This window comes from Columba livia, chromosome 5 (genome assembly GCF_036013475.1).
Source record: "Columba livia isolate bColLiv1 breed racing homer chromosome 5, bColLiv1.pat.W.v2, whole genome shotgun sequence".
NCBI classification, from domain to species: domain Eukaryota; kingdom Metazoa; phylum Chordata; class Aves; order Columbiformes; family Columbidae; genus Columba; species Columba livia.
In genome coordinates, this window is record NC_088606.1 from 39,494,961 (window position 1) to 39,514,147 (window position 19,187).

At 50.0% G+C, this 19,187-nt stretch overlaps 2 protein-coding genes across 3 annotated transcripts; both read left to right on the top strand.

Moving 5' to 3' along the window:
- RIOX1 (ribosomal oxygenase 1) lies at nucleotides 1–1,990 on the top strand. The gene has a single exon (XM_005502423.3). It carries the CDS (start codon nucleotides 39–41, stop codon nucleotides 1,947–1,949), a length of 1,911 nt encoding a protein of 636 aa, XP_005502480.3. The 5' UTR covers nucleotides 1–38; the 3' UTR covers nucleotides 1,950–1,990.
- An 8,433-nt stretch (nucleotides 1,991–10,423) lies between these two features.
- Nucleotides 10,424–18,682, top strand: LOC102085610 (acyl-coenzyme A thioesterase 1). 2 transcript variants are annotated; one of them, XM_065064542.1, is made up of 4 exons: nucleotides 10,424–11,468; nucleotides 13,130–13,332; nucleotides 15,100–16,858; nucleotides 17,244–18,682. In XM_065064542.1, the coding sequence occupies exons 1-3, from the start codon at nucleotides 10,853–10,855 to the stop codon at nucleotides 15,703–15,705; spliced, it is 1,425 nt and encodes a 474-aa protein (XP_064920614.1). In that variant the 5' UTR covers nucleotides 10,424–10,852; the 3' UTR covers nucleotides 15,706–16,858; nucleotides 17,244–18,682. The 2 variants fall into 2 exon arrangements, with proteins under 2 accessions (XP_064920614.1, XP_064920613.1); XM_065064541.1 differs by having other exon boundaries at nucleotides 17,300–18,682.
- Nucleotides 18,683–19,187: the final 505 nt, after the last annotated feature.

A 19,187-nucleotide genomic window follows, 5' to 3' on the forward strand; every position in this document is an offset into this window, starting at 1 on the left:
GGGGGCGGGGCAGGGCAGGGCGGTGCACGCGGGCGGCCATGGCGGCGGGCGGCGGGGAGCAGCCGCCGGGGCGGCTCTCGGCGCTCTCCGTGTATCGCCGGGCGGCGGGGGCCGGGCGGCTGGAGCGGCGCCGCCGCGGGACACCGCTGCCCGCGGGTGGCAAACGGGCCAAGGCGCGGCCGAGACGCCGCGGGGCGGGAAGCGGCGGTCCGGAGCCGGAGGCCCCGCCGCTGAGCGCCGCCGCGCCCCCGAGCCGCGTGGAGCCGGGCAAGGAGCGGCCGAGGAGCGGCGACGCGGGAGGCGGCGGCCCGGGGCCGGAGGCCCCGCCACAGCCGCCGCCGGGCGCTTCCGCGGCGCCGCGCCGCTTGGAGCGGGCCGAGACGCAGCCGAAGAGCAGCGACGCGGGAGGCGGCGGCCCGGAGCCGGAGGCCCCGCCACAGACGCCATTGAGCGCCGCCGCGCCCCCACGCCGCTCGGAGCGGGCCAAGGCGCCGGCCCGCCGCCCCGCAGCGAAGCGGCAGGGCGGACCCGCGGCGAGCCCGGGTGGCCCGCGGCCGGCGGGGGAGGGCGGCGGCGTGGTGGGGCTGCTGCGGCGGCTGGGGCAGATGGAGGACAGCCGGCAGCGGGCGGCCGAGCTGTTCCGGTGGCTGGTGGCCCCGGTGGCACCAGGAGAGTTCCTGGGGCAGCACTGGGAGCGGGCGCCGCTGCTGGTGCAGCGGGGCGACCCCAGCTACTATGCGGGGCTCTTCTCCACGGCCGACTTCGACGCCGCTCTGCGGAGCGGTGAGGTGCACTTCGGCACCCACCTGGACGTGACCAGCTATGCCGATGGGGTGCGGGAGACGCACAACCCATCCGGCCGGGCCCTGCCCGCCGTCGTCTGGGACTTCTACCAGAACGGCTGCTCCTTGCGGCTCCTCAGTCCCCAGACCTTCTCCCCCACCGTCTGGCAGTTCCTTTCCGTCCTGCAGGAGCACTTTGGCAGCATGGCGGGGGCCAACACGTACCTCACGCCACCAGGGACGCAGGGCTTTGCCCCTCACTATGATGACATCGAGGCCTTCGTGCTGCAGCTGGAGGGGAAGAAGCACTGGCGTGTCTACCGCCCCCGGACAGATGCTGAGGTGCTGCCACAGTTCTCCAGCGCAAACCTCACACAGGCTGAGCTCGGAGAGCCCATGCTGGAGACGGTGCTGGAGGCGGGGGACCTGCTGTACTTCCCCCGTGGCTTTATCCACCAGGGTGACTGTCTCCCTGACGCGCACTCGCTCCACATCACTGTATCTTCCTACCAGAGGAACTCCTGGGGGGACCTCCTGGAGAAGCTCCTCCCAGCTGCCCTACAGATGGCCCTGGAGGAGGACGTGGAGTACCGGCAAGGGCTTCCCATGGACTACTTGGGGTACATGGGGGTTGCCAATTCAGAAGCAGTCAACGCTCGCCGAACAGCCTTTATGGAGAAGGTGCAGAGCCTGATAAAGAAACTCGTTAACTACGCACCCATTGATGCTGCCGTGGATCAGAGAGCCAAGTCATTTCTTCATGACTGTCTCCCACCGGTGCTTACAGAAAGTGAAAAGGCACAGAGTGTATATGGCTTCCCGGCCCGGTGGCAAGATGGAGGCCCCCACGATGTCGATATACAGATAACAAAAGACACAGAAGTACGTCTCCTTCGCCATGGCATCATTAGATTGTGTAATGAAGAAGCAGGTGTGATGCTCTATTACACAACAGAAAACTCAAGAGTGTATCACAAGGAAGAACCCAAGTTCCTTGAGATAGATCCTGAGTATACAGACAGTATTGAATTTCTCCTGTCTTCCTATCCAAACCATGTCCGTGTGGACAGCCTTCCATGTGAAACCTTGGAGGACAAGATTTCTCTAGCCACGCTCCTGTTTGAGAAGGGCATTCTGATTACAAAGAAACCGCTGGTGCAAGTGTAACTCTTATTTTTTAACTGAATAAACACACATTTGTTTAGAAAGTGTTCTGTCTTGTTCTCACCTTACACCTGCTAGGCGTGGATCAGTGGTCCAGATCACAGTATCTCGTCTGGTGGCAGAAGGGCTTTGGTGTGGGTAGAGCGATCCAATGCTCTGATTATAACAGGTGTCTGCTTTGGGAGCAATTCTGCATGGCTGAGTGACTAGGGAAGGGAAGTGCTTAATTTTTTTGTATTTTCCTTTCACCAGCGATAGTAATAGATGAATTCAAGAAGCTAGCAAACTTGCTTGCAGTTTGTAATTCATGTATGTGTTTACACAGTGTTTTAAAGCAGTCTGCCCTACTGTGGAAAGTACTGTCATTACTCAAAGGCAGATCTGGTGATGGTCACTGTTTCGTGTGCCTGTGCTGTGCCACACTACACATACAGCCTGGCCTTGAGAACTGTGCTGTGCTGCACAGATCCCTTGGTTACATGGAAAACTTGGCCAGCTCTTCCTAAACGCAGAGCCTGCAGGCAGCTCCTACTTGGTGTTAGCGATTTTGCCACCTGCAAGGCCATGCCCTTGTCAAACAGTACAGCAAGGTGGCCTCATGCAACGTGAGCTCCTGCATTTGAAATGCTTCAGGCTTTGTCTCTTTCAGTCTGATAATCACAAGCTGTCATAGTGTTAAAATAACCTCCCTCACTGGTTTTCCCACAGCAGCCCCTAACAAGGAGATCATTGGTCCTTTCAGGGCAAATGGGGACACACTCTAACATGGGGTTTTTCATGCTGGGTGCAAAAAGTTTCATATCAGGACCTGGCAAGTTACATGAATACACACCTGGCTGTGTGGACAGTTCCTGGAAATACTGACAAGCCTCAGATACAGTTTTCCACAGTGATGTGTTTTTTCCCAGTCAGCAGGTGAGTGCTAGTCTGTCTTTAACGCCTCCTGAAGCCATATCCACAAGGAATGGGCTGCAATGGGTCACAAGGGTTTTGTGAGATGGCACCTAAACGCTCCAGTTGTTTATGATTTAACCGCTGCCTCCTCCAAAGTTACATACTTGCAACAGCCAGTGCGTCAGCCTCTCCCCCTTCTTTTGCCTGTATATTTTTGATAAATTTTGAAACAGGATGTGTAAAGTTGCACACCAGGAGAGCATGCTGAGGTACCCCTGGGGTCCCCTTTGCTTTGTGAATCACTAGTGGCTGGACAGAAATGCTGTTGCTGCACTCATCCCCTAACCTTTTTGTCTACTCATCCTCACCAGAGGATGAGTGGTCTTTGTCCCACCATTCATCCCTCTGACAAATAGCTTGTTCCTCAGTGGTGCCCTTCCTGGGCTGTTCTGTGTGTCCCCCCTTGCAACCACAGGCACCTGCACCATGGCTGCCTGCACCACAGGCAATCACAGCGCAGGTGGCCACACCACAGACACTTGCATCACAGGCAGCTCTATGGCAGGTGCCTGCACTGCAGCCTGCTGCGTGGGGCTGTGGCATGGAGCTACACCAGTACCTCATGTAGGTCTTTGTGGGCTGTAAGCACCGCTGTGTCTATTTCGGTAATGTTAATAACAAGCAAAGATGGCACAAATTCTCCTCAGCTTCTCCTAACCCTTGTCCTAACTCTTGTCCCAGCATAATGTTGCAGCTGGGGTGGGGCATTCTGATAATTCCTCCCCAGTTTCTAAATGCACTGGGAAAACTGAGCCAAACACCTTGCAGATACCTCTCACAGATTTGTGCAGGGCCAGTGAGGCAGAGAGTTTCTCTTTTCTTCGTTTTTCTTTCTCAAGAAAGCATTTCTCACTGAGACCTGCTGACTGTGCCAAATGTTTTGCACTAGGAGGCGCTGGTCCATTACAATCCCAGTAAGCAAGGCACTTGCATTCTGTAAGGTATGATTTAAAATGCCATTTATCAGAGTTAACACTCAAATAAGAGAATAGCGCAGATAATCTTGAATCCCTTTACATGCTAGGGACCCTAAGCAGTATAACATGTAACAGGACTCTGCACACCGTGCAGTCACGGTGCATAGCAGAGATTCTCCCATTTTGGTGTTTCAAGGTATTGTAAGATTTTTACATAAGGAAACAGCTCTATTTATAGTCAAGCAGAAACAGTGTTCACATGAGAACATCTTGCTGCACTGTTCGATAAAGGTAAAGCCATGCCGGTGGCAAGATTGCAGGTCCTGGGTGGGAGCTGCCTGTGGGCTGCGCTTTTAGGAAGAGCTGGCTGAGCTCTGCCTGCAGCCCAGGGATCATTGCCGCACAGCAGAGGCCCAAAGACCAGGCTGTACGTGCAGCGTGGCACAGCACAGGCCTGGGCATGCTCGGGTTGACTCTGTCATTGGTCACTGACTGCTCGATGTACAATGGTCTTCCCTTCAGAATCACTGCACTGACTTCCACTGAGAAAAACGGTGAGATGCCTAAACGTGCTGGAGGATTTCAGACCTAGTGACAAACTGATCTCCCAGTTTCGTAATAAGAAAGCAATTTATCTGCTTCATGCTTTGTTCCCTGTATAAAAATAGGAATGCATTTTCCATGCATGTTTGAATTCATAATAATAATGGAATATGGAATGCATAATAATGCTACAAATACACTTGCAATAGCAATACTTCATCCTCTCTAATGTCCTCTAGCACTCAAGATCTCTATATTTCTTAAGTATCAACATTTTTCAATTTGCAACCCAAGGCAAGGTAAAAAACTACGATTACTCTTATTTTACAGACAATGGCCAGCAAGGAAAACTCTGCATAGCTCAGCCAAAACCACATGGCATCTTTTGCAAAGGGTAGAAAAGAAAGCCATTTGCGTTAAGAACACAGACGCTGCTTTCATGGTCTCTTACCTTCTAGTATGTATGCAATCAAGTACGAAAAGATGGGCCAAAATGCAGTTCACCCAATTCCCTTGATTTCTGAGGTTTCTTAAATTAGAGTGTTTATTTGGAGCATATATATTCTATGGCTTTTTTATAATATTGGATCCAAAAGTACCCTTCCTGGATACTGATGATTTTATAAGTGTATAGGTGCTGCTAAAGAGAGAACAGGCAATTGCTTGGTTTCATAATGTTTCATAGCAGTTAGAATTTCCCATGCCGATACACAGATCGGCAGCCTCCAAGCAGGTTCTTCTCCCATCGAGGACAAGAAAGGGAGTTGGTGACCAGCCCGTGTTGCTCCACCGTGGCAGATGCAGAAGGTTTGATAGCCTTGAGCCTACTGATAACGTGTGTGCTTGTGAAAGCCCTCATTAAACCTCCTGATGCCACACTTTGTCACTGGGGATCTAGTATCGGAGAGGAAAACATGTTCAGACAACTGGCGTTGTCATCTTCTCTCTATTTATTAGATATGGAAGATCTCCCTGGGATATATTCACCAGGGAAATGCAGAAGACTTTCAATATTTCCACAACGGCCCTTTCTTTTCTGTTTCTCTGCTCTAGCAATGACATTTCCATGGAACCTAAAGTGGTTCAGTCACAAATGGGCTTCCAAAGTGACCTCATGGTTTTGAAGAGGTTCACAGAAGGCGAGTGGAACTGTGAAGTTGTCGTGCCCACAGCAGGAAATGCATCTTGCGAATTCTCCTGGAATTCCAGCTGAAAACTTCTCATCCAAAGGCTAGCTAAAAGTGTTCTTAGGAAAACTGCAAGAATACACTTATATTACAATCTATCTATGGGTGACACAGGTCTGCTCCTCTAAGTGGTCACACATGATCTGCCACAGGGCACTTAACTCTGGGCAGTTTTCCTCTCATCCTTCATGATGACCTCCTGCAGCAATCTGATCAATGGCCTGAGGATGGCTGCTAGAAGGAAAGGGATGGCTGATACCTCAGAATCAGTCCTTGATCAAACAGCCAGTCTGTCAGAAACCTGGGTATACCCTTAGTACTCCCAGTGCTCAGCACTAGTACTTAGATCTCCTAGTAAGTGTATGGATTCACCCTGTTCACCACACATAGGTCATCTCCAGTATATCTTTAAACAGCCAAACTGCTACCAATTCCCCACATGTGTGAATTCAGGGAAAGGGGCAACCCCTTCCAAAGGACTCCTGCAGCTTCGTCAAGTTTGAGAGAGAAGCTCGGGTACGGGGCTGCAGCTGCACCTTCCCCTGGGTCCATTCCTGTAAGATAATAACCAGCAGGCCTGAAGGCACATTGCTCCCAAGATCCTGCTGTGTGTTTGCACTTGCCGTTTGGAAATGGTCCCTGTAGCAGCTGGCCTGACAGCAGGTACAGGCATGTGCAGCTGTGGCGCAACGGGGCCTGGGCAGAGCTGCTGCCTTTGGAGATGCTCCTGTGTTGCCAGGGCACTGTCTGTGTTGAGCCTGCCCTGCTGTGGGTGCTGCCAGGCTTGCAGTGAGGGCTCCAGCAGCCTTCATGTCTCCCAGCACAGCAAGTGCCCCCCAGATGCAATCTCCCTGCAGGTGTGAGGGAGGGTATGGGCTGGGACCAGCTGCATTAAGGAGGACCCTCCACTGCAAAACACGAAGATGCACCAAGTAGCCCTAGCCTGTCTGCTCTATCAGGCAAGAGGGTAGATATGGGGTGCTGTTGCCCTGGCTGCACCTGGCGCAAGCCCTCTCTCAGCTCTGGTCTGATGGACCTGGGAAAGCATCTCATCCTCCAGAGGCCATGCCATGGCTCATGGAGGGGAATGTTCTACATGTTGTAAGTCAAGGCTAGGCTTGCTTGGGCTATATCCCTGGCCTGTATCCAAGGGATTCACAGAATCACAGAATCACAGAATCGACTGGGTTGGAAGAGACCTCAGAGATCATCGAGTCCAACCCTTGGTCCAACTCTAGTCCGTTTACTAGATCATGGCACTAAGTGCCATGTCCAATCTCAGTTTAAAAACCTCTAGGGACGGCGAGTCCACTACCTCCCTGGGCAGGCCATTCCAATGCCTGATCACTCTCTCTGTAAAGAATTTCTTTCTAATATCCAGCCTAAATTTCCCCTGGTAGAGTTTAAGCCCATGCCCCCTTGTCCTATTGCTAACTGCCTGGGAGAAGAGACCAATCCCCACCTGGCTATAAGTTCCCTTCAGGTAGTTATAGAGAGTGATGAGGTCACCTCTAAGCCTCCTCTTTTCTAGACTAAACAACCCCAGCTCCCTCAGCCTCTCCTCATAGGTCTTATGTTCAAGTCCCTTCACCAGTCGTGTTGCTCTTCTCTGGACCCGCTCCAGCACTTCAATGTCTTTCCTGAACTGAGGGGCCCAGAACTGATTCCTGCTACATGTGCCTGCTCCTGCAGAAGCACTTGTGCCTGAAGTGCTGGAGTGGAGCAATACAGAGGACCAGAGGGACAGAGATCTGTATGGAGGCAGCTGAGAGGCTGTGGGTCCCTTTCTTTCCCTTTGAGGCCAGGAGAAGTCTACATAGCGGTCTGGGTAGATGAGTAACTCTTAGAAGCTGAGGTTAGGTCTGGTGAGTCCCAACGTGGTAATGGTCCATCTGTATTTGCTATGCTTTGCGTGCACTGGGGACCATTTTCTCTAGGATGGTGGGGCTGAAACAGTAACAGAGTCTGACAACATGTTATAAATTAAAGCTTTGTAGAGGTAGTAAGATTAGTAACTGCACGCCCATATGACGACTCACCTGATCACTGTGGCAAACGCAGGATCATAAGCGATGTTCGTTTGGCACCCAGGCCATCTGGCAGTAAGACCCAACTGTGCAAATGCCTTTTGAATGCGGGTAACAGTCATGCCCAGCAATGGCAGTCTGATTTGAGAGAATCGTTCCTTACACTAATAACATGGGCAGCATCCTGCCTATGCTGCCAGTGTTGTTCAGGGGACAGGGTGTCAGATATGCCACGGGAGGGGGAATGCCTGGAGTAAATACAGCAGAAACCCTTGTGGCTGCTATTACCCCTATGTACTCTGTGCAATCTCTCAGTATACCTGAATGTCCCCACCAGTTACCTTCAGCTGCAGTCCAGCTCAGAAGTTGTGCTGGCATTTGCCTCGTGGTGTTCAGCATTAGCTGACTGACTGAGTCTTTGCAGTACTGGGGAGACCTCGCTTCTTGAGAGTACATCTTCCTTACTGGTCAGGCAGATAATTTCTGCAAAGGCAAGTGTTTTGTTAATCAAACTGGAAAAATGTTTGCAATCTCAAAGAAAGTAAATGCTAGACATATTTTCCTCCCCTTTACACTCTTCACCAGGAACAAGGAGTCAATTTTGAACCAGCTGATCATCTAAGACGGGGGACTAGGCAGCATAAGGCTCAGAGATGAGGATGATACTTGGCAAGAGATCTTTATTCTACCCCACCACCAAGCACACCTGGGTCTGAAAAACTCAAGTTGACAGATACTTTTTTGTTTATTGAATTAATATTGTTCACATCTGTACCAGTATAAACCCAGTATAAACCAGTATATACCTAGAGCTCTGAGTAGAATTGGATTTACATTTTCTGTAATTTCCCAGATCTTTTTTGATCAGGCATTGAGAAAAGGGATAGCATTTGAATTTATCTGAATTGAACCAATCATATGCAATATTTTGATTTATCTCACTGGAGGCCTGTGAACTTTAAATACATTTCTGTATTCTTCATATAACTGTAGTCTCCTCATGTGTATGCCATCTTCAGGCTGTACTTTAAAGCAACCTCCAACATACGCACCTTTTGGTGCAGAGATTTCACCACATTTACAGTGAATGTCTCATCACAAATGGAAACACCTCTGCTGAACTGCAGAAACTGTACAATATGGTGTGTTAGAAAAAGTAGTGGTACTGGTGTCCCTGCTTAAGAGCTGTTGTGAGAGAGACCTTCTCTCTGGAAGAGCTGTGTCTTCTGTGCCTTGGGCTCACCTCTCCTCTGAAAGGATGTGTTCTGGCCGGTAGCTTCCACTTCTGGCCCCAGTATGGTCTGGTCATCCGAGAAGCTGTTCTACAATCTCCTCTCAAAGGATGTATGCCTGCTGCTTTATGTTTGGATTGCAAAATTCATATAAGAGATCAGAACTGATAAAAGAGAATTAGCAGCAAATGAAACTCCCAGACCTTCCCCTACCTGGGATATTTTGTAATCCATGCTCCCAACTGGCACAGCCAAAACCTGTGGGCTTGCCCTAGCGTGAGTAGGGGTGTAGGCAAGAAGAGCAGGTGGCAGAGCAGGCGGGAGGGAGCAACAGGGTCTTCATGGCAGCCCGTGGCCATACCAGGTGCTGTCATTTGTCATGAAGTGCAAGACTACAACGTCCCGGAGGATTCCAGGAGACCAGTGCTGGGTTTGCAGGGCTGTCTCTCACTTGAGATGCTCCCAGGCCATGGCATCAGGCACCTACTTCAGCATAGGGTGGCACCAACCCCTTTGGATGCCGCCACTGTGTTGAGTTGGCCTCATCCCATTATGAGCTTCTGCAGGGAATCTTCTCCAATGGGCAAGGTGAAATCCAAGCCCCAAATGTGCTCCCTCACCAGGCATCTAGGGCAGGAGGGGCTGAAAGAGCTGGGGCAAGAGTTGTAATAGATACTGAGATCTGAAGTTGCAATAGAGTCTGAGATTTGAAAGCCATGGATTCATTTGTTGTGCTTCAGTTAGAAGCAGGGATCTTTGCATCTTGACCACTCTCTCATCCCAGGGTGGTACTTGCAGGATCTTGGGAGCAAGGGCTGTGCAGATGGGGAGAGGAGACCAGAGGAGGCCAACACATAGCCCCCTTACCTTCATTCTTCCACTGCTCTTGGGGCACCAACTGTGGAGGTGTGTTGCTTAAGCCTTCAGCGCCCTTTCCCTTAAAATCTGCTCCAGCATATGGCCAAGCTGGTGATCAAATCTAGCACTGCAAGCCAAGAAGGGTTGTTTTCGACAACAGAAGTTGCCACACATTGAAGGCTGGACACCAGACAACATACCCAAATGCCAGATGACAAAGCACTTCACCTGTTTAGGAGAGACAGGGCAATCCCCATGGGAACGAAAGACCAATGAGACTCTGCCCAATACCTCTGACCACTTAGTATTTCAAAATTGAACAATGCTGAAGGTTCCCTCAGGTGTTTCCACTTGTTTCACACCATTAAGTTAGACATGGGGAGGAGGGGAGCCTGATGAAGCAGCTCTCCCTTTGCAGTTCCCTTTGAAGCAAAAGATCCAACTTTGGGTAAGATGGACCGAGAGCCTTCTTTTTAAATCGTTGCACAATCCGTTACTGGAGGCATTTCCTGACCTGCCTAAAGAGTCTGTGAAAGCGCTCCTTCTTCATCTGTCCTGCACACCTGGGCACCCTGAGCATCTTCCTAATTCATCTGGCTATGCAGGTGCCCGGGTTTGGCAGAGCCTGGTGGAGACATAACCCGCCTTGCCCGGGACGAGGCAGTAAGAAGACATGAAGCGATGCTGCGCTGGCACTGGTTTGCCTTTTCCCCACCTCGGCTGAGGCTGGGGGTCTCTCCCGTCCCCTGGCTGCGCCGCACGGCCAGGGTCGCTTGCCGGCGGGCAGGAGCCCCTGCGCTGCCGGGGCTGCCCCATCTCTGTGCGGTCGCTCACACACAGACTCTTCCCTGTCATGACAATGAATCCCAACAGCTCGGTGGCTCATCAACACCTCTGCCCGCCCTTCCCGCACGTCCCGCCGTCCGCATCCACCGCTCCGCGCTGGGAAGCCCGGGGGGACACCGAGGAGGAGTTCCCTGGTCCAAGACGTCTCTCAGACCACGGGCTGTTTGTCAGATAACTCTCCACAGCGGGCAGGGAAGAAGGCAGGCGGGGCGAGAGACCTGCAGTCCTCTCCTCCCGCCGGGGCAAGACAGCGGCGCTCCGGGACCGCCCGCGCCACAACAGTCCCGGCCCCGCGGGGAACCGTTGCGGAATCTGCCCGCCGAGGCGGAAGCGGCGCGGGCCATGTGGCGGGTCACTGCCCTCGCCCTGTGCCGGGCGAGCTCCCGTGACTGCCAGAGGCGGCTGCGCTGGCCCGGCCTCAGCCCCGCGCCTGGAGCCCCGCGTCGCCGCAGCCCCGCGCTGACCCCCGGGACGGCCGTAGCCCGCGGCCTTTCCGCCATGGCCCCCTCCGTCCGCCTCTCGCCCGCCGCCCGCAGCCTCTTCGATGAGCCGCTGGCCATCGCCGTGCAGGGCCTCGGCCCGCGGCAGCAAGTCACGCTGCGGGCGTCCTTGCGGGACGAGTCGGGCGACCTCTTCCAGGCCTGCGCCCGCTACCAGGCGGAGGACGACGGGGAGCTGGACCTCGGCCGCTGCCCCGCGCTGCCGGGAGGCAGCTTCTCCGGCCTGGAGCCCATGGGGCTGCTCTGGGCTTTGCAGCCCCAGAAGCCGTTCCGGCGGCTGGTGAAGCGGGACGTGCAGAGCCCCTTCCTCCTGCAGCTGGAGGTGTTTGAGGGCCACGGGGACCCCCCCGGGCGGCTCCTGGCCCAGGCGCAGCATGAACGGGCGTTCCTGCGGGATGGGGTGCGGAGAGTCCCGGTGCGAGAGGGGAGGATCCGGGCGGCACTTTTCCTGCCTCCCGGTAAGTACCGGCCGTGCCGGGCTCCTTCCCCCGCGGTGCGGCCTCCACTCTCGGCCCTGTGCTCCCGGGCCCGGAGCCAGACCCCCCTTTGCGCCCAGTACCAGACGAAGGACAAGGGGGAACTGGATCTCACCACTCTTTAAGGAGCAGTCTGATTATCCCGGCCAGCTTTGATCTGCTGGCCACACTCCTAGTGCAGCTACATGAGTTAAAACACGTGGGAGTTTGTTTCATTAACTGTGGTATTGGACATGAAGGCATTGATCACAGCACTCTTTTTGTTTCCAAATGCTGTGAGCTGTGTCAGTCAGCTTTCAAAGTACCTTTCACCTGCTCGGCTGTTTGTTTTCCAGGGAATTCTGCTAGTATAATAATTCTCTGAGTAAGTTGAAGGTTGCTCTCTAGAAGCCTGGAATCCTAAATCTGCTGCTTCCCTTCCCAGCCTTTCCTCAGATACTCAACTCAATAATTTCATAGTTGCTGCAGCCCAAGCTGCCTTTTGCTGCCACATTTGTCCCTGACTGGTTCTCTGTGAGCAGAATATCCAAGTAAAGTGTGAGACAGGTTTAACCATACAGTATTTTTGCCGGAGAGTGATTGAGGGGGTCTGTGAGTTTTCTAGATTGCCTGACAAATGTTGTGTTGTCATCCCAGCGGCTGTCCGGACTTCTGCAAGTTGTCTGTAGGAAGCCTCATCTCTTGCCTCCTCTTGGTTGGGTAGCCTCTGCCAGCCCCACCACCTCTGCATCCCACCTCCCCTTCCCCCTGTGACCCAGAGGCTTTCACAAAGCATGTCTCTGGAACCCTGTGTACCCAAGGAGCTCCTCTACACAGTACATGCATTCCCCTCTTCACCTTTCTCCCTGACTATCCCTGGTAAGTCCTCCATGAGAGTGCTAAAACCATACACGCTCTCCCAGCCAGTGCCCCTGCCTCTGATGGCCTTTTAGCCTTGTGGATGGAAGTGAGTTTCCAGTTCTTCTTGTTTGTTGCACAAGTTCTGCACATTAGTCTGCAGACACCTGAGGGAAGCCTCACCCCCCTTTCTGACCAAGAACGGGAGTCTCTGTCTTGGCCTCCTCCTTTCCGTACTTTGTTATCACTTTGCAGCAATCTGTCTCAGCTCTGGACTTAAGTCCTTGTCCCCTGATGAACTTAATGTAAAGCTTCCCTCACCAGGTTAGCAAGGCTGATTGCAAATGCTTCATTCTCTCAGTCCCCAAATATGGCTGTAGTACATTTACACTGAAACTGAGAAGCTGGAACCATTGGATTAGATGTTTTGGATCAGTCTTCTGACAAATGCACTGGGGTGAAGCCTCCTGGGTATTTTTGAAGCAGAGCTTGATACCTTTGCAGTGAATTCACATGATGGAGAGAAATGTCAAGGGGTCCCTTCTGTTCCAGTCATGTGTCCCCTGGTGTTATCCAAAACATTAGCAGGCCTGCTATTTTGTGCTGTCTTGTTTAATCTTGAAGCAATGTAGTAATTTACTGAAAACTGGCATAGGGATTTAGGACCTTTAGTACCATTCTGGTGCTCTATGTTTTTTGTTTTGTTTTTTTTTCTTTTTTTATAAAGACATATTCCCAGGCCAATTAGTTTGGAATGTGAATTAAAAATAGTGGGTTAATGTGTCCTGTTATATGGTCTCTTGAAGGAAATGGACCCTTTCCAGGAATTATTGACTTGTATGGAGCCGGAGGAGGACTCCCTGAATATAGGGCATGCCTGCTGGCTAACCATGGCTTTGCTGTGCTGGCTCTGGCTTTCTACAGATATGAAGATCTCCCCAAAGAGATGAAGGAAGTACACCTGGAGTATTTTGAAGAAGCCATAAACTATATGTTACAACACACCGAGGTTGGTTTGTTCATTGGCACTCTCTCACTACAGGGAACTATCAGGTCCTGTCAGATGGCAGATGGGGCAAAGCTGCTCTACTTAAAATAGCATTTCTGTTCAAGTTGGCTGTAATTAATTTGTTTCACATCTTTAACTCCCATCACAATGGTTCTCTGTCAGATTATGACAGTTCTTCCCTTTGAACTGGCCAGGTGACAGAGTGACAAGTGAGTCACATACTGGTAATTTCTGCACCATTCAACCAAGTGTGGTAACTAGGGTACCAGTTACCTGGAAGCTTATTTGACTTCCAGTGGGGCTTTTAGGTTTATGCTCTGTAGAATGTCCTTTGAAACTAAATGCTCTTTTCAGCCATGGAGTACATGATAAGCCTCTGTGATCCAGGTCTCAAGAAGTCTACCAGTACACATTCGTTGCTGTGTATTGTGTAAGCTGTTAAAGTCACTCCAGATGTCAGTATTTGGTGAATGTGTTTTTTAGTAGCCAGTTGTGAACTCAAGAATCCTTCCAGTTCTTAACTCAGGAATCCTTCTATGTCAGCATGTCTTGGAAGAGAGTTCTGCTTGGTTCTGCATCTACTTCAAAGTAGCTGTGCACAAAAAAATACTAGAATTGCCCAAAGCAATACTCGGTCTCTCTGGGGAACTCAAAATAAATACCTTCCTCAGTCTCAGGAAGGTGAATTGTTAAAAGTCTTCCTTGCTATTCAGTCACCTTAACTGCTTATGTCACCTCTCTGCCCAAAAATCTCTAAAAATTGCCTTTTTCCCCTCTTTTTTTTTTTTTCCTGAGAGCAGTACCATAGCCTCTCATTAACACCTCCACTGATAGCCCCATCATGTTTTTAACACATTGCAAAGTTGCAGCCATATTTTCTGATTTCCCCCTTTCCATGCTTCAAAGTCAGCCTGTTACACTGGTGATAAGGTACAAAAGGTATGAAATTTTGATGCTGTCTCAGAGCCTTTTTACCCTTGAGAGTCTTTGGATATTGGAGCAGTTGTGATATTAGCTAACCTTCTTCCAGTATCCTTAGAGGATTTCAGCACCCTGTAAGATCATTTAGCTTTTCTCTTCTGGTTAATTTGTCTGTGTAAAGGAAAATGAAGGTAACCTATTCTAGGTTGACTTTAGAGGGAGGCTTAGAAAAATGCTTTCAATAGGTTATTTTTTAAAGATACTTTTTAATGAGTAAGCTACCTGAGAATACTTCCTGAGAATACTGTGAGTTAGACATCAAGCATACTAGAGAAATGGGAGAGCAGCTGATGTGGAGTCTGCTGCCCCATGTTCCCCATGTTAGTTTCTTAATAGCGGAGTCAAAGACAGTGGTTGAATATAAGAAATACATTATCATAATTGATGACAGGAGCATAGTCATTGCTGACTTAGAGCATTTTGCACTGAAAGAAATCATTCATAGAAGAAGCCTCCCCTGCCTCTTCTCTACCCTGAGCTGCCTTATAAGCAAAGTGAATCTGAGGCTGCACATCCGCATGCTCTTTGCAAGTACAGCTGTACCCTCTGCATATGCTTCAACACTGAGCCTTTTAGCTTTGTTAGGATGATGCTGCAGTTTTAGCAGGGCTTATGATCATAAACCAAGCACGGAACAGTGCCCCAGGATCCCTCAGACATGGGCCCTGCACACAGGACCTTAGATGGCTGTACTTGGGGTCCAGATTCAGGACAAAACATGGCAACATTTTTAAGAAGTGGTCTGTTGTGATTCATTGCTTTTGTTTTCTCTTCTTTCCCCTCCAGGTTAAAGGTCCTGGGATTGGCTTGCTTGGAATCTCAAAGGGGGGTGAACTCTGCGTCTCCATGGCCTCCTTCCTAAAAGGCATCACAGCCACTGCCCTTATCAATTGCTCAGTGGCAAATATGGGCGCGGTGCTGCGCTACAAGGACATCACCATTCCACCCCTTGGTGTCGATGCAAAACGCATCAAGGTCGACAAGTCGGGGATTGCTGATATTGTCGATGCACTGAACAACCCTTTAGAAGGGCCTGACCGCCAAAGCTTTATCCCTTTGGAGAAGGCCACGTGTCGCTTCTTGTTCATTGTTGGCCAGGATGATCGCAACTGGAAAAGTGAGTTCTTTGCAGTTGAGGGGAGCAAACGTTTGCAAGCTCACGGGAAGGAAAAGCCTGAGATAGTCTGTTATCCTGGAGCAGGGCACTACATTGAACCCCCCTTTTTCCCAATGTGTGCAGCCTCAATGCACTTGCTAGTTGGCAGGCCTGTGATGTGGGGAGGGGAGCCCAAGGCACACTGTGAGGCACAGATAGATGCTTGGCAGCAGATCCAAAACTTCTTCCGCAAACATCTAACGGGCAAGCCATCTGAAACACCCAGTATGCTGTGATGTGAGTTAGGTCACCTTACAGATGAAGATGCTGGTGTCCTATATTTGTTTTATTACATGGGTCTGAATGAGAATAAAGAACACCAGAGAATAAGCTATTGTGTTTCCTAGAGGACGATAGTGGGCAAAAGCATAAGAGCTTCCTTTTAACACCCTTCTCTAACCTTGGTTAGGGGTCTTGACCTCCTCTTGTGTAGTATGGGGTTACAAACTGTGGAAAAAAAATTGTGGTAAGGCTGTGTCTGCTTTGAATGTGAATTCAAGTGGAAGGTAACTCAGCTGAGATTTGGGATGAAAATTTGCTTTTGCTTTCTCAGAGGAAACATGTTGTATGCATTGCTCTTACCACAGCCAGCTTCATGCTCTATATTTTTCTGAAAGAAGCTGTTCTCTCTTCCTGCCTCCAGAAATCTTTCTATTCTCCATATGCACTTCCTTCTCCTTCATGGCTCCTTTCTCTTCTCCCACATCACTGAAATGCATGTCTTAACACTTAACACCTAAATATTTTACTCGCCAAAAGCAGCAGTACTGTGCCTGCATTCTCAGGTAACCTATCTCCCATCTGAATGACAACGCAGTCATTGGTCCCAGCCAGCACAGGTTCATGAAGCAAAAATCTTGCCTGACCAACTTAATTTCATTCTACGACAAGGTTACCCACCTAGCTGACCAAGGGAAGCCCGTCAACATGATCTTTATGAATTTCGGTAAAGCCTTTGATACTATCTCTCACAGTATTGTGGCAGAATGCACCCTGCCCCCGCTCTCCCCCTCCCTCCTTCAGTATGGAAAGGAGTAGGCACATCTCCCTCTCCCTCTGCTGTTTGAGGCTAACGGCTTCTTTTGTTTGGCCCCAGAGCAGCCTGGCCAGGGCGGTTAGGAGAAGGGAGTGCCAAGGCGCCAGGGAGCCGCTGGGCGCCCGCGGCGAGTGTGGGGGATATTTGGAGGCTTCAGGGGCACCCCACATCCAGGGTGGGGGTGCAGAGAAGCTTCTGGAATGCCTGCAGTCAGATCTGATCAGGCTATAAATAAAAAATGGGACTCTCGTCGAGACTCCGCCCTTCGTCGCGGATCTCTTGGAGCCGAGCAAGATGCTGCTGCCGAGAGCCCCTCCCGGGATGGAGACTCCGCTTGCCTTGCTGCTACGTGTGTGAGTGAAACTAACACTCGCAGGATTGCGAGTGTATCTACTTTCTGTGCACATTTGCATGTATATTTATACTTTCCGTGCACATTTGCACGCGTACTTTCCGTGCTCAATACAAGCACGTGTATAGATTATTTCCTCACATAATTGTGGGTGTATTTTCTTCCTGTGCTTCCACATAAGCACGTGTAATATTCCGTGCACATTTGCATGTGTATTAACCCTCGCAGTGTAATAAGTGATGGTCAAAATTGTTAATGTTGAACAAATCGAGTAGGATTCAATTGTATTATGCATATTATTGTAAGCAGTAACTGTGCTTGTGCGAGTTTGATTATGTTTTGTAGAACCTTGTAGTAGTAGTTAAAGACAATGCCATAAATAACAGGACTACCAGGTGGTGCCATAAATAACAGGACTACCGGATGGTGTCATAAATAACAGGACTCCCGGATGGTGCCACAGATAATAGGACTCCCAGATGGTGTTACAGATAACAAAGCGCTCGGATGTTGCAACAGATAACAAAAGTTCCAGAGACGGAAATTCCCAGCACGTAAACGAACGCACAACGTATATAAGCACATACGAAAGGTTGATTTGGTGTGCCTGTTGGCGGAACTGGGCTTCCCCCGGTCACCCAGCGCTGTTTTGCCTAATTACCGCTTGCTAAATAAAATCGATTGATTGACTCAGAATCGATTTATTGGCTCTTATTTATAACAGCAGGATTGCGAGTGTACACTTTCCGTACTCAATACTGTGAAAAATGCAGTTGTGATTCGTGCTAAGATGTTTAATGTTTACAGATATAACCAAATGAGGCACGGGCTCTGAACTTGGAAAAAAGTGGTTAAGTTCTATGTAAAAAGTTATGAAACTTGCTTATGAAGTTATATTGACAGAGGGAACTAACATTTTAAGGGTTAACTAAACTTATAATGGGTGCCTGCTAACAAGCTAACACTTTAAGGCTTAGTCACACAATAAATGCTTAGTTTAGAGCTTTATGTTAAGAAGAACAGAACCCCATCGAATGCCAAGATAAGAAGTTTTACTGCACCTAGCTGTAAACTTGAGGAGACAAGATAACGAAGATTTACAGCAAAAGGGGGCGCCAGTCTGGTTTCATTCAACTTGGCAGCTTGGGTCCCAGTCAATTCAACATAATGAGCCAAAGGTAAAAAGTTCACTGTGACGAAGCTGAAGGAGCCTTCATCCAAAGACCCCCAAAGACCCCTCCTCAAATTCACCAAGTGGCACTGCGCAGGTGCAACAGGGGAGGGTCTATGGAAATGGTTATCTGAGACTCATTTTAATCAGAAGCGGGGAAAGGTTATGAATATGTATAGGCGTTCCTGGGGTCATTATGAATATGTAATACCTTACTGTATTTAAGCACACTTCTTATTGTTTAAAGGTGTGCGTGTTGGGCGGAGTGAATCCCCCGCGCACCCAGCGCTGCTTTGCTTATGCTCTAATGAACACGTGTTTAAGGAATACAAGGAATTGGATTAAATGTTTTTTATCCATAGAAAAAGCGTAAGTTATTTATTTCAATACGAGTACATGTATCTCTTTAAAATAATCCCACACTGTGTTGAGGCAAGTGTGTACTCTTCCTGGACTCAGGGACGGCTCCGGCATTGTTTTGGTGAAACCACGTGCATGCACACTGTGGACCTCCTGAATGATTAGTTGCTGCCCCTTAATAATTTTCCTCAACTGATATCCGAACCTGTATTTAAGTCACTTTTGGAGTGCTAAAACCCTGTTTCTCACCAGTTTAATAAAGGTTGTTTTGGACCCTGTTGTCCCTTAAAATAACCTCGGGGTGCCTCCATGACAAGTATTCTGCTGGGCAAGATGTCCAGCATACAGCTTGATTAACACACGATGCAGTGGGTGAGCAATTGGCTGACGGGCTGTGCTCGAAGGGTTGTAGTAAACGGGGTTATGTCGGGCTGGTGACCAGTCACTAGCGGGGTTCCACAGGGATCCATTTTAGGGCCAGTGCTCTTCAATGTTTTTATAAATGACTTAGGACTTGAGGGATTGCTTAGTAAGTTTGCTGATGACACAAAACTGTGAGGAGCCGTTGACACTCCCAAGGGCAAAGAAGCCCTGCAGGGGAATCTGGACAAATTGGAGAACTGGGCAATCACCAACCACATGAAGTTCAACAAGAACAAGTGCAGGATTTTCCACATGGGACACAGCAACCCTGGCTGTACATACAGACTGGGGGATGAGATGCTGGAGAGCAGCTCTGTGGAGAAGGATCTGGTGGTTCTGGTCAATGGCAAGTTGAACATGAGCAACAGTGTGTCCT